Source organism: Lobosporangium transversale (assembly GCF_002105155.1).
Source record: "Lobosporangium transversale strain NRRL 3116 chromosome Unknown BCR41scaffold_35, whole genome shotgun sequence".
NCBI classification, from domain to species: Eukaryota; Fungi; Mortierellomycota; class Mortierellomycetes; order Mortierellales; family Mortierellaceae; genus Lobosporangium; species Lobosporangium transversale.
Genome location: NW_019029013.1, coordinates 411,187 through 424,224, shown reverse-complemented (window position 1 = coordinate 424,224; position 13,038 = coordinate 411,187). Strand labels below are relative to the sequence as shown.

The 13,038-nt window shown below is 38.9% G+C and overlaps 4 protein-coding genes across 4 annotated transcripts; 1 reads left to right on the top strand and 3 right to left on the bottom strand.

Annotated features, from left to right (window-relative positions):
- Positions 1-584: 584 nt before the first annotated feature.
- Positions 585-1,813, bottom strand: BCR41DRAFT_358909 (hypothetical protein). Its single transcript, XM_022025140.1, has one exon. The coding sequence runs from the start codon at positions 1,544-1,546 to the stop codon at positions 641-643; it is 906 nt and encodes a 301-aa protein (XP_021878752.1). The 5' UTR covers positions 1,547-1,813; the 3' UTR covers positions 585-640.
- Positions 1,814-2,417: 604 nt separating this feature from the next.
- On the top strand, positions 2,418-2,676 carry BCR41DRAFT_358908 (hypothetical protein). Its single transcript, XM_022025139.1, has one exon. The coding sequence runs from the start codon at positions 2,475-2,477 to the stop codon at positions 2,634-2,636; it is 162 nt and encodes a 53-aa protein (XP_021878751.1). The 5' UTR covers positions 2,418-2,474; the 3' UTR covers positions 2,637-2,676.
- Positions 2,677-7,940: 5,264 nt separating this feature from the next.
- BCR41DRAFT_358907 (hypothetical protein) lies at positions 7,941-9,702 on the bottom strand. Its single transcript, XM_022025138.1, has 4 exons — positions 9,633-9,702; positions 9,223-9,386; positions 8,665-9,053; positions 7,941-8,541 (listed from the first exon to the last, which is right to left on the bottom strand). Exons 1-4 carry the CDS (start codon positions 9,636-9,638, stop codon positions 8,084-8,086), a joined length of 1,017 nt encoding a protein of 338 aa, XP_021878750.1. The 5' UTR covers positions 9,639-9,702; the 3' UTR covers positions 7,941-8,083.
- Positions 9,703-9,835: 133 nt separating this feature from the next.
- BCR41DRAFT_378536 (hypothetical protein) lies at positions 9,836-11,330 on the bottom strand (the record flags this gene model as incomplete). Its single annotated transcript, XM_022027164.1, has 2 exons — positions 9,836-11,040; positions 11,132-11,330. The coding sequence occupies 2 exons, from the start codon at positions 11,328-11,330 to the stop codon at positions 9,836-9,838; spliced, it is 1,404 nt and encodes a 467-aa protein (XP_021878749.1).
- Between the last annotated feature and the right edge of the window lie 1,708 nt (positions 11,331-13,038).

The window sequence follows — 13,038 nt, the reverse complement described above, 5'->3', positions numbered from 1 at the left end:
ATGTGGATGATATAATGATGGACCTTGGCCATTTGGCATGCATTATGTGTTTGTGTTAAAATATGTATGTCTGTTGCATGATGGATGTTGTTGGGTTTGAATTGTTTGTTCATTAGTCTCAACCATTCTCCCAGAGCAATGTGTGGTGCGGTGTCTTGTTGTTTGTTATTTGGTTGCACAGAGTCGTTTACTTTTTAAAATCCAGTTGTGCAACAACAGTCCCGTTACCCCGAGCCCAAATCCAAGAAAAAAAAGGAAAAAAAGAATAAAAATGCACGATCCATGTCACGCCAACAGTAAGGTTCCCGTGTAATGTGTTATTGTCCGATATCATATGCTTGATGATCTGTTCTTCGTGTGACAATGAGCTTGCCATGAGGAAATCAAGGGAAATGTTGATGGACTGACATTGCTTCCTTTGCTTTTTGCTTTCCCAGCTTTGTGGAAAAGAGATTGACAAAGAGGAAAAGGGAGTAGGTATCAATGGCGTAGTCGTTAAAATATGCTTCGGACTTACCAAAAAGGTTCTGAAACGATCAACCTTGAAGTAAAACCACCATCAGTCCCTTGGGGATATGTCAAGCTTTTCTTTTTCTTTTTTTTTTTTTTTTTTTTTTTGTTCTTTCTGCTATGTCTTCACTTAGTGGGCAGCAATGGCAGGGAGCTGCTCAGCTGGCTTCTCAACTGGCTTCTCAGTAGTGACCTCGGTGGTAGCAGGCTCAACGGCTTCAGCAGCGGGGGCCTCAGCGGTCTCAGTGGTCTCTGCCTTGTCTTCCTTAGCAGCAGGGGCCTCGGCCTCAGCCTCGGCAGTCTCGCTCTCAGCAGCGACCTCCTGGACAGGAGCAACGGTCTTCTCCTCCTCCTTCTTCTCCTTCTTCTCCTTCTTGCTCTTGAAGAATCCGAGAGAGAGGCGCTTGCTCAACTTGGAGCCCAAGGTGGGGGCAGCAAGGTGCTCAACAGCGGGCTTCTCCTCCTGCTTCTCTTCAGCAGCGGGCTTTTCCTCAGGGGCAGCCTCCTGTTGAGGCTCTTCAATAGTAACGGTAACGGGGGTCTCCTCAGTAGCGGGAGCAGGAGTGACCTCCTCGGCGGTTGCAGCGGGCTCTGCAGCAGCATCTGAAGCAGGAGCCTCAGCAGCGGGAGCTTCAGCAGAGGTCTCTGCAGCATCGGCAGCAGCGGCCTCCTCAGAAACGTTGGAGGAAGTAGGGGAGGCAGCCTTGGGCTTCTTCTCAGCCAACTTCTTGAAGTTGTTGGTCAACTTTGCAATCCAAGACTTCTTCTTCTCCTTGGAAGGGCTGGCAGCAGGAGCATCTTCAGTAGCAGGGGTGGCAGCGGTCTCAGCAGCCTCCTCAACAACGACGGCGGGGGTAGTCTCCTCAGCATTCTCGACAGGAGCATCAGAGGACTCGACAGCGGCCTCAACAGTAGGCTCGGTAGCAGCAGCAGTCTCTTCCTGCTTTGCCTCGACAGCGGGAGCGGGGGCCTCAACAGCCTCCTTCTCGTGGGTGGCGACGGGAACGTCAATAACGGGTGCGGTGGTGCTAGACATGGTGAATGTGGATATTTGTGATAAAAAGGGAATTCGTGTAAGGTAGTGGTAGATAGTTGGTAGGTGGTAACGTAAGATGAAGTTGACGTGAAGAGTGAGAGAGAAAAGATATCAAAGCGTGATAGATGGAATGAGAAATGAAAAAGAAAGAAGAAAAAAAAAATGTGAAATGAGGGAAAGGAGGTCCAAGATATATACGCGCGAGGGCTGGTGTGAGAGTTCAAGTGAGAGGAGAAAAATAAAATAAAAAGGATGTTTGGTTTCTATTGAGTGAGCCATGATCAAGTAAGTCAAAGAATGGCCCCAATCCCCATCCCCTAAAATTGGGTCTATGAGTCCTATTGTCAACATAATTAGTTGATGACCATGCTTGACAGCAGCTCAGCTCTTTTTTATTTTTTATTTTCAGTCCGTCCATTCCAAAGTCTTATTGAATAGTATAACTCAAAACTTTTTTTATGGTTAAAGGATATTTATTGTATTCAGAGCATTTAGATGGCCATTCAATTGGTCTATTTAGTACTGCCCATATGATTACTGTTGTCGGTCATTTATTCTTGAATGAATTATATGGATGTGGACATGGACAGAAAAAAAATATTTAAAAAAATAAAAAGGCTACTAAAAAAGTATGTGTGTGAGCGACAGAATTGAATGAATATGCAATGCAATATGTGAGCTGGCTACATTTGTGTTTAAAATACACACACTCAGAAATAAATATTGAGAGCATGTAACCACCCAATGGTGCATGGCGACATTCACAAAATGTCTATAGTCTATAATCAACAACCTGCATGAGACCAAAACTCCCCCCCCCCCGTCTGTCAAGGTTCATAATTATTATTTATTTATTGAATCCCTGACTAAACTGTGAGTAATTCAGCGATCATTTCTTTCCTCTCTTCAGGCAGCGGTCGTATTCATCATGTATAACAGTATCAGAAGCAATGGTAGTTGTGATAGTAGTCGTGGTAACAGAAGTGATTGCAGTAGGCAGAAAAAAGTAACAAGTGGTAGTTGTCGTCGTCGTCGTTGTAAGGGGATAGAATATCACGGCGCCACTTTGGTCAGTTCCCCCAGGTCTTGATGGGTCCTGACGCGGGCCTTGAACTCTGTTACAGTCCACTCGGAGGATCAAATGCGTATCTACATTCGTAGTGACAGATAGGGGAAAACACAAAGTTAGTCAAAAGTTTTTGTAATATGATCCGTTGTCATTGCCGAGGATTCCATTTTGCTTGATTGAACCGTCCGTGCAACCAGCCAACATTTTTTTATTTGGTCGCCGTTACAATAATATTCAAACAAGACACAATTCCAAATGGTGTTTAACCTTGCATACTTTTATTTTTATTTTTTTTTGTATCCATCGTTCCTCGCGAAAAATCAAAGTCTTCAACATTTGCCTTTTTTTTTTTTTTTTTTTTTTTTTTTGGAATACAAAATACAATTTGTAAATGAATGTGAAAGTCGTTTGCTTCAAATGTTCAACTGCTAGTTATTGTTGATATGATGATCTTGTGGAAATGACTCTTATCCCTTGAGTCCATTTGAAAGGGAAAGCATTGGACTACTTTCTGGTTCAAGAACTATCCCGAGATCATCACCCTCGTTACCGCAACGGAAACAAAGATTTAGAAGCAAAAAAAAAAAAAATTATGCGACATTTCACTGTTCAGTACTTTTCTAGAACAAGGAAGAAGAAAAAATAAAATAAAGAATGGCGCAACCGATGACAACCAAAATGGGCGCATTTTTTTTTTTTTTTTTTTTTTCACTCCTGTGATCTCCAAGGCACATGCGTGGTGTCATCGTGTAAACGCAGCCCTTGGTTTCGCTTTTTTTTTTTTTTTTTGTGTATATGTTGGTTGGTCGGATGACCTTTTTATCTCTCCGTCGTCCCTGATCCAACAGAAGATCAAAACACAAGGGAAAAAGAAGGAAAAAAAAAAAAAAAAAGCGCCTAAAAAAGCGTCTTTTGTACACAATCAACACAAGGAAGGGAACGCATCGTCGAAATAGTCGAAACACAAAGGATGACTAATGTCGGCAACCCACTTCCAGACCCCTACATCTTCATATATCAAGGGTGGTTATTGTTATTATACCCTTGGCCTTGCATTATTGTTGATTGTTGATGTCTTTTTTTTTTTTTTTTTCTATTGCAAAGGAAGCTTCTTTCTCTTTCTATTTACTGGATTATCACCACAAGTGTCCACATACCACATCTTCCATTTCTATTCAGTAAGATGGACACACTGCGCAAGTAAAAAAAAACATCGATCCAACCTAAATTGAGATAAGAATATTTTTTTCTGCCATGCCTGCCGCAGACAACCCTTCTTTACACATGAACATCTCTATTTTTCTCCACTCCGTTCGCCCGCTCATGTGCCAACATGGTGGACATGAAGATGTTGATGTTATAAAACATGTTTATCTCTTTATTTGATGTCTTTTTCCCTTCTCATTCTTTGCTACTTTTACATTCTTTAACTATATCCTTCTATTGGAGCCTAGAGTCTTTGAAAGGTTAATGATAACAATAAAGCTAGATTGCTTAGACAGGTTTCCAAAAACAAATTTATATTTCTATTCATGCATTTAAAGCAGGGCACCATCATTTATGGTTATTGTATTATGAACAAATGAACTGCACGCGCAATTTAAGATTCTACCCAGGTGATCCCTCTTATTAAGCTGCAGGACATCATCATCCTCAAAAGCTTTGGGCAGTAACAGAAAGAGAGAGAGGAAAAAAAAAAAAAAAAAAAAAAAGATGGATACCACAGTTGGCTGGTTTTTTTTTTTTTTTTTTTTTTTTTTTGTTTTATGCAAAAGAGTCTTTAAGTCTAGTCCGTGTTTTTTTTTTTATTGTCCTGATCCAACCCTTTTCAAGTTCCGAAGAAATAAACTTTTTTTCTTGAGCCCCTGGATTCTTTTTCTCCTTTGTTATTAAATGGAAGTATTGTGTTATTAAATGGAAGTATTGTATATATATATTTATATAGTATGTAAGAATATATAAATACTTATATATATATATATATCTGTAGCGAGTGGTCCCATGGAGATATTGCTGGTTTTCCTTTATCCGAAGGATGCTTTTGAAACAAAAGGAGGGGAACTATAATGGGTGTTAGAAACCTATATCGTGTACTTTTGAGATTGTATCCGTATTTGTATTAACCCTGATCATCTTCACAATAGCACACAGACATGCCACGATCAGAACTTTATTATTGTAAGCTTAGTCGTCCATTCGCTTGAATGGTCGCACATGAACTCAAAAAGAGTTGATCTCCCGTAGTCTGTCCACTCCGTTCTTTTTTATCTCTTATTCTTTTTGTCTGAGTATTGCTCCGTCCCCGTTCTCTCTTTTATACATTCTCGCTCTCTCTTTGTCTTCTTTCTCTCTTTTTTACTTCATCCAGGCTTGAGCCTTCCTTATCTTCTGAAAAGAATAAATTATCAGGATGCTTTATTATTCGCGGTTATTGTTGTTATTATTATCGTGTTTCGTTTCTTTATCTTGCATGAAATAATTCATGTATGCAACAGAGCAAAAAAAAAAAAAAAAAAAAAATTGATTAACGGCGGCTACAGTTAAAATCCAAAACAGCCAACCAGCCAAGTTGATGTCGTCAACTGTCCCATTGGTTTTTTCAGTACATGTCATATTTTTGGCGCGTAGAAAAAAAAAAAAAAAAAAAAAAAAAGGAGCATTTTGCGAGCAAGCGTAAAGAACAAAGGAATTTCTCTCTCTCTCTCTGCAAGGTTGCTCATCAAGACCTTGGTAGCTTTAATTCAAGACAAAAGATAAATATATTTATATGCAGGCCCTTATTTATGTGTGGCTCTATCAGTAACAGTAAAGAAAGAAAGTGCTCAACGACAAACCTGGCATTGACTATACACCAACTTGTTTCTTCTGCACAGACATAGAGTCTATAAAGTCCAACTAATCATTGAGCAATGGAATGAAAGAAAGAAAGAAAGAGGAAAAAAAGGAGAGAGCATTCATTTGAAACCGATGAAGATTCAACATTCCCAAGGTTTTTTTTGGCTTTGACTCGTCTCTATTCCCTAGATTATCCTTGATTGAAAGTACTGTTAGCTCAAATCTCTTTGAAAAGCCTAAAGCTTGTGATTACGTTTATTTACAAAAATGAACATCATGTGTATGTATGTATAGAGTATATCTACAGAGAACAATGAAAGATGGTGCCTTAAAGGTTACTAGCAAGTCAGTAAGAAACCAATCGTGCGTCTTTTTTTGCTCGTGTATTGCATGAAAGAGCGAACAAAGCGAGAGATCGAGAGAGATAGAGAAGCCGATATGGCTCTGTTTCTCTGAGCAGACCTCTGTTCGAGCTATTTCGCTGCATCAACCTGGCTGGTGATCTAAAAAAAATTCTATCTTTACTTTATAGACTTTATTTCGGCTCCATTCAGCATATTCTATTTTCAGGAGAAAGTAAAAAATAAAAAAATAAAATAAAATAAAAAAAAAAAGGCGAACGGACTATTTGGCGCCAGCTCTCTCTTTTCTTTACTTTTTATGCTCGGCTCCTTCTAAGCTCTTAACTCTCTTGACACTCTTACTTTCTTGGTTCCTTGGATAGGATCCTGTTGATAAATCGTCCTTCCATCTCCCTTTCTCTTTACCCTAATATAGATGCTTACCCTAGTTTTTTTTTTTTTTTTTTTTTTTTTTTTAAAAAAAAAAAAACAATCTCTCATCTAGGATATTATAGTCATTTCAAGGGGACAAGCTTGAAGGACAAAGCGGGGGTTGGACCTAAAAGATGAACTTCTAGTATTTTCCAAACACTTCTTTTTTTTTTGTGAAGGGTCTTTTTTTCATGTCACACAAAGACTCTATTCTAAATGTTTTCGGCATGTTCATGTACCTCTGCCAACCATGCCATGCTCCTTATGAATGTTTTTGTTTGTGCAACTCTAACCTTTCCATTGTTTTCATTATGGACTGCTATGTCTATGAGATGCAGACATTAATTAAAGTGTGTATATACAAATAATAGCCCGGCACATCTCAGTTAGCCAAGCTTGACGGACATGCCTCTGCTAACCTAGCTGGACATTAGTGTGTAACAAGGGAAAAAAAAAAAAAAAAAAAAAAAAAAAGCTTAAGTAGAGTACGTAGGAGTATGTATGCGGAGGCCCCATTGTGCTCATATTTTTTATTTTTTTTTTTTTAAATAAGCAAGAGGCGCCAGGAAAGTAACAAATGTTTCAAGCGATTTGTAAACACAAAAAACATCTCTCACGTAAAAAAAGAAAACCCACAGACAAAGATCCGAGTGCAGTGGTTTAAAGAGAAGAGTTAAGCGCAGGAAAAAAAAAAGGCTCGTTCGTGATAATATATACATGTATATATATATAAATTGTCTGGTAGAAGGTTATTTCCCCTCTTGCAATATGTATATTATAAACATTATCAATAATAGAAGGCCCCTATTTAAGGAGGCGGAACAAAATAAAAAAAGATAAAAAAGTCAAAATCCACGAAAAAGAGCTCTTTCTTTTTTACGTTTATCCTTTTTATTATGCAAATGTATATATATATATATATACATGTATGTAAGCAAGGCTCTTTTTCCTACACTGTAAAGTTTTTTTTTTGTTTCTTGCAATATGGTTTATAACAGGACTTCACTATAAACATTTAGACATCTAGATCCTTTATAAAGGACAACTCATTATCATTAGCTTAGTCTAGAAACAGTACAGACCAGAGAGCCTCTTTAGTATTGTTAGAACAACTCAACCTCCGCAGACTTTTAAGAGAAGGAGAGTTTTTGTGGCCCAAAACTACAAAAGCGCATCGAAAAAACGAGATTTGTGGCAAAGAACAAGGGCAAAAATATTCGCAATTATATAATATCCTTTCTCACCTTTCCTCTTGTTCTCGTTTCTGCTTCTGTTTTCGCTCATTGTGATATGCAGTTAGTTATTCTGTTTCTGCTTCTGTTTCCGCTCAGGATGATGTGCAGTTAGTTTAGATAAACAGAGAGAGCAAACAAACGCTCAACAGGACTAAATATCAACAACAGCCAAAACAACAATATCAGCAACATCAGCAACATCAGCAACATTAGCAACATTAGCAACACTAGCAACAACAAATGTATATATATAGTGCTATGACACGTGATTCTTCATGCTTTTCACTAACTTTTTGCCCACATTATCTTCTTTTTATATCTCCTTCTCCCCTTCCTTACATGAAGGATTAAGATCGTCAATCTTACTCTCTTTAATTTTTTTTTTTTTTTCTTTTTTCTTTTTTTTAAAAAAAAAAATAATAAAATAAAAAAAATTTGATCCGCATCTGGCCAAAATTTAAAAAGTAAAAGCTTCTTTTACTCTAGTCATCAGAGCTGTATGCATTTATTTGTTTTCCTCTACTTCCAAGTACAAAAAAAAAATAAAATAAAATAAAATAAAATAAAAAAAAGAAAGGAATGAATAAAGTAATAAAGAAAGAAAGAAAAAGAATAAATATATATTTCAAAAGAAGTCAACAGCGCGTTTGCGTGGTGGATATCCATTGAGAGGTTTGCTATTGGTATTATTGACTCCGGTCTTCGTCATAGTAGCAGTAGTAGTGGCAAACATGGTTGGTGTCGTTGTAGTCGTAACTGGATCCTTGACAGCAGTTGTTGAAGGTAAAGTAGTGGTTGCTACTGTGGTTGTGGCTGTAGTAGTAGTAGTGGTTGTGGTGGTAGTGATAGTGGCATCAGCAGAAGTAGTAGCGGCAGTACTAGTATTGGTAGATTGTGAGACTGTAATGCCCTTTGCGTTCTTTGTATCCTTTGTACCCTTTGTATCCTTTGCCTTGGATGGTTGATAGGTTATCGTTGTCTTTTGGATAGTATGTTCTGTCCTGACTTTAAGTGCGCTCTTGACGGGACGTTTATCTAGTGCAGGGATCGCTACCAATGTGATCGGTCTGGTTTTGTCAAATTCTATTCATTATAAATAAAACAAAAAGAATCAGTATTCAGAACCATAGCGACTTTTTTTTTTTTTTTTTTTCTCCATAAACCTTAGACAAAGCAATAATGTGCAAACATCATCTTTGACTTTACTCTTAATCATGTTATTATGAAGTCCCCATCGAATAGACCGCTTTGGTGACGAATCCGGCGAGCCAGAGCCAGATGTTACAGTCGAAGAAGACGAAGTGGGTGAAAGCAGAGACGGGTCAATCTCCATAGCTGTTATAGATGCTGTGGTCAATGGGTCATTTCTGGGCTGTTTATTCTTCCCTTTCTTTTTCTGTGCTCCCTGTTGTTGTTGCTGTTGCCCTGGTTGTTGTGGCTGTTGTTTTTCTTGAGCCTTCTCCTCTTCCAAGATGCGGTTTTGCTCCGCTACACGATCCTGAACATGTTTCCAGATCTGGTGTCGTTGAAGTTGTTTCTGCTTAAGTATTTCCTCCCGTTGTCCCATAATTTCATCGTAAAATTCTGAATCCAGCCTAGTTTTGATTAGCAATACGTTCAACAAAAGCAGTATAACAAAAAGTCAATTGACACCATAAAAAAATAAAAAAATGAAATAGATTGCAATGGATTTAAATTATCTTATTTTTTTTATTTCTATTTTTTATTTTATTTTTATTTTTATTTTTATTTTTTTCAACTTACTCAAGTATACGAGGTCTAGATCGACGAACGCGGGGTGGGCTAAAGAGGATACTCCAAGAGCTCCATGGTGCTTGCTTATAGTGAGAAAGACGCCATAAGGAGACCAAGGATGCCATCTGACCACTGCTCAGCTGTTTAGGCCGATTCAATTGAATATCTTTGTCCTAACAAAAAAAAAAAAACGATACAGTTTTTTCAATTGAGAATAAAAAGTCAATTAAAATTGTCGCAATATTCACTTTAGTCTTGGTTTGAAAATGATAAATTGCTCCTGAATAAAAAATAATAACAATAACAGTATAATTATAATAGTAATAATAATAGTAATAGTAACAAGACAAATTGCGAAAAGTAAAGAGGATAGTAATATGAAGGTATCCGTAACGAGTCAATGGAAGCATTGTTTTTACCTCCATGTCTACTATGCTAAGCAATGTGGTTTTGAACAAGAGATGAGAAAGTTGAAGACAACTTTTTTTTTTTTTTTTTTTTTTTTTGACAAGGAACAACAGTGACTGGTGATTTTTTTTTTTTTTTTTTTATTATTTATTACTTGGAGATCAACTATATATTACATGGAGCTAGAATGCCTTCCTTTTTTATCTTCTCATGGTTAGACATTGATGGTCTTGTTCACTTGTGGCTCTTCCTGTGCAGCGTCCTTTGCTTTTCCACTCACAGAAGCCTTACTAGTCGAGGGATCCTCGCCTTGCTGTTGCTGCTGCTGCAGTTGTCCCCCAATTGGGTGCTGTTCCTGACCTTGTTCCTGACCTTGTCCCTGACCCTGCGCTTCTGTTAAGGTCTGGATATCCTCATCATCCATACGACCCATGTACTTTGAACCAATGTAAAAGCAAACTGCTGCGACCAAACCTCCCAAGAAACCAATACCATCATTCTTAAAGCCTACCAACATGCTTGCAGTCGTAATCATAACAATAAAGTTGGCATGGCGCTTCCGGTCATCGTAGATACCATCGTTGACCGTTCGAGCGACAGCACCCAATTCGATACCGCTGACAAACAACATCACTCCCAAGATGGCACTAGGATAACTCGCAATCAATCCCGAGAGCGACGAGCCAAAAAACAATCCAAAGAAGATTTTGAGTAGTCCAAGGATGATGATCGAAACCTCCGTGCGGGCTCCAAATCGATATTGCGCAGCAAGGCCACCTGATCCATGACAAAAAGGAATTGATCCAAAGAAGCATCCAACCAAGTTCATCATCCCTACAGAAACTGCAATCGTAGGTGTGCCCGTAGGGCGTTCAGGGAACAGATCCTTAGCTAAGGCTGCTAATGCAATCACGGAGTTTAAAGAGGTCAATGGAATCTGACCAAGAGATGCAGAGACAAAACCATGTTTGAATTCCTCCCAAGTTGGGACTGTTACACGAACAGTGTAAACGCCAATCTTGGGGTAAACAGCTTCGGGAGGAGGGTTGGTGTATAATTTAATGAATGCGATGATCAGCCCAATAGTGAAGAGGATCATTGCAGTCGGGATACGTTTGGATCGGTAATAAAAGATGAAAACAATAATAAAGGCAAAGACAGCCCATTCATAGTTATTATCCCAGGTCCAACTCTCCCCTCCAAAGCTCTTGGCCTGCTTGACTAGATCTGCAGCCTTGGTTCCAAATGAGATGGCAGTACCGAGCTGAATACCGCGGATGACCGACATTGGGGTATACTTTTGAACATAGTGGATGGTACGGGTCAAACCAAGGACCATGACCACTGCTGACACTCCCATACCGGCACTCATCACCGATCCAATCGACATGTGGTTCGTAAGAGCAATTGCAGCAATCGCTAAAATAAAAAAATAAAATTAAAAAAAGAATATTAAAAAGGACACCATGTAATTCAATTTCATCTGATAACAGGAAAGTGTCATGTTTACATTTCATAGGCTGGACACACATGGGCATCCTGAAAGTCAGGCCAGTGAGAATGTTCCAGAGACCGCCAAAAATCAAACTAGCAGTGAGGTCAACCTGACCCGTGAGTGAAAGCGACAGCATGATAGGCAAGAGCGTCCCCAGATCACCAAGGGATCCACTAAACTCTCCCAATCGCAAATTAGATTTGAAGGAACGCATTCTGTCCTTGAGATCAGTTTTGATGGAACCCATGAGGCCTGAGCCCTGTTGCTGTTGCCCCTGGTGTTGATCCTGTGAAGTAGGGAGAACTTGAGACATGACGCGCAAGGGAGGAAGAGGAGAAGAAAAAAAAAAGGATCTTGATCTTGCAAAAAGGAAAAGATGGGCGCAGAGACAAGACAAAGGAAAAAAAAAATTGTTTTTGAACATCTGGCGGCTTTTAAATAAAATTCAGGTGACAGTCGTTGTTAGGTTGTCAGACTAATGGCGTTCATAATTTCTTACACATCGAGTACCTCAGAGTAGTACTTGCCATCAAGGACGCATTTAGTGTATATTCCTCATCACTTAACGGAAAATTAAAAAAAATAGATGTATACTGGCGCTAGTAGTTAAAAGGCAATAGAATTACTTCGTTCTCCAAAGCATATTAACAGGCCCACAATTCCGTTTAGAAAAATAGCCAACTCCTTCCCCACAAGTAGTTGAAAAGAAAGTGGATCATATGAAGTCAAACATTTTTGTAGACTAATGAATAGTGTGAGAATTTTTTTTAATAAGCGCCCAAGTGATATTCATGTACAACATGTACGCTTTTTTTTTTTTTTTTTTTTTTTTTTTTTTCCTAATAACAAAAATGACAAAGATGGACACTCAAAGACTCAATAAAACAACCTTCCAAGCGCCAGATTTGGCCAGATTTGGTAATGATCCTCGCAGTAAAAAGATAACGCGAGTTGACGACATCTATCCATGTGTCTCAGTCTTTTTTGCCATGCGACATTAGTACCATCAAGGTCCATATCCTTTTTTTTTTTTTTTTTTTTTTTTTTTTTTTTACCTGAGTTGCACTATGTGGCCTTCAGGTCATTTACTTCGCTTAGGCTCGAGTATATCCAGCCAACACTCGAAATATTCATCAAAACAGTTGCTTCCGATTGGTGAACTTAATTGCGTAATCCATGGAGCACGGGAGGCCTTGTGCTCAACTCCTTCCATAAAAAAAAAAAAAAGGAAATGGCGCTAAAAGACTGAATGCAGTTCTGCGGGGACAAAAAAACGCGGGGTAAGTGGGTAAATGGGTGAGTGAGTAAATGGAGTGGGTAGCCGAGTCCTCAAGGCTGCATTTTTTTTTTTTTTTTCCCTTTCGGTTGTAAAGCTCTTGGGACCTCGTTCTTCGGAAGTGGGTGAATAGTTTAAGATTCTTCAAGATACAGTGCATAGGGCACTTTGGTCGCTCATTGCAAACATGTCCAGCCGTATTCCTATCGACATTTTGATCTGTATCTTGATAGTGTGATTCCACCTTCCCTTGTTGTACCTATATCTTCATATATAAATGTATCATACTAGTCACAGCAGTCAGGAGCTAATGCACAGGGCTTTGTTTCTACAAAAACTGAGAGTGGGGTATAGATTCCATTTGAGCCATGTAATTAATGAGAACTGGAGTCGACGGAGCTCCTTTGTTCAATGTATATGATGACGGATGATTTCTTACGTGTCAATCCGTGCTCGTGAGTGCTGCAGGAAACAGGCTGTAATACTTTGGCTTGACATAGACCTGCGATGCACCTCTTATATCTTATGTTTAGTAGTGGACCCTTGACCTTTCTCTACGCCATTCATGACGGGTTTTACACGATATGTGAATAGACTCTGCGCCTAGGCATATGGAGCAGTTCTGAGACCATGACACAAGACCTCG

Bases quoted from the DNA above. Each gene is read 5' to 3' on its own strand.
- BCR41DRAFT_358909 (XM_022025140.1), bottom strand. From the start codon at position 1,546: ATGTCTAGCACCACCGCACCCGTTATTGACGTTCCCGTCGCCACCCAC.
- BCR41DRAFT_358907 (XM_022025138.1), bottom strand. The intron at 9,054-9,222 runs GTAAGTTGAAAA...AATCAAAACTAG, and splicing joins TCTAGACCTCGTATACTTGA to GCTGGATTCAGAATTTTACG. The intron at 8,542-8,664 runs GTAAAGTCAAAG...TATAATGAATAG, and splicing joins TCATAATAACATGATTAAGA to AATTTGACAAAACCAGACCG.
- BCR41DRAFT_358908 (XM_022025139.1), top strand. From the start codon at position 2,475: ATGTATAACAGTATCAGAAGCAATGGTAGTTGTGATAGTAGTCGTGGT.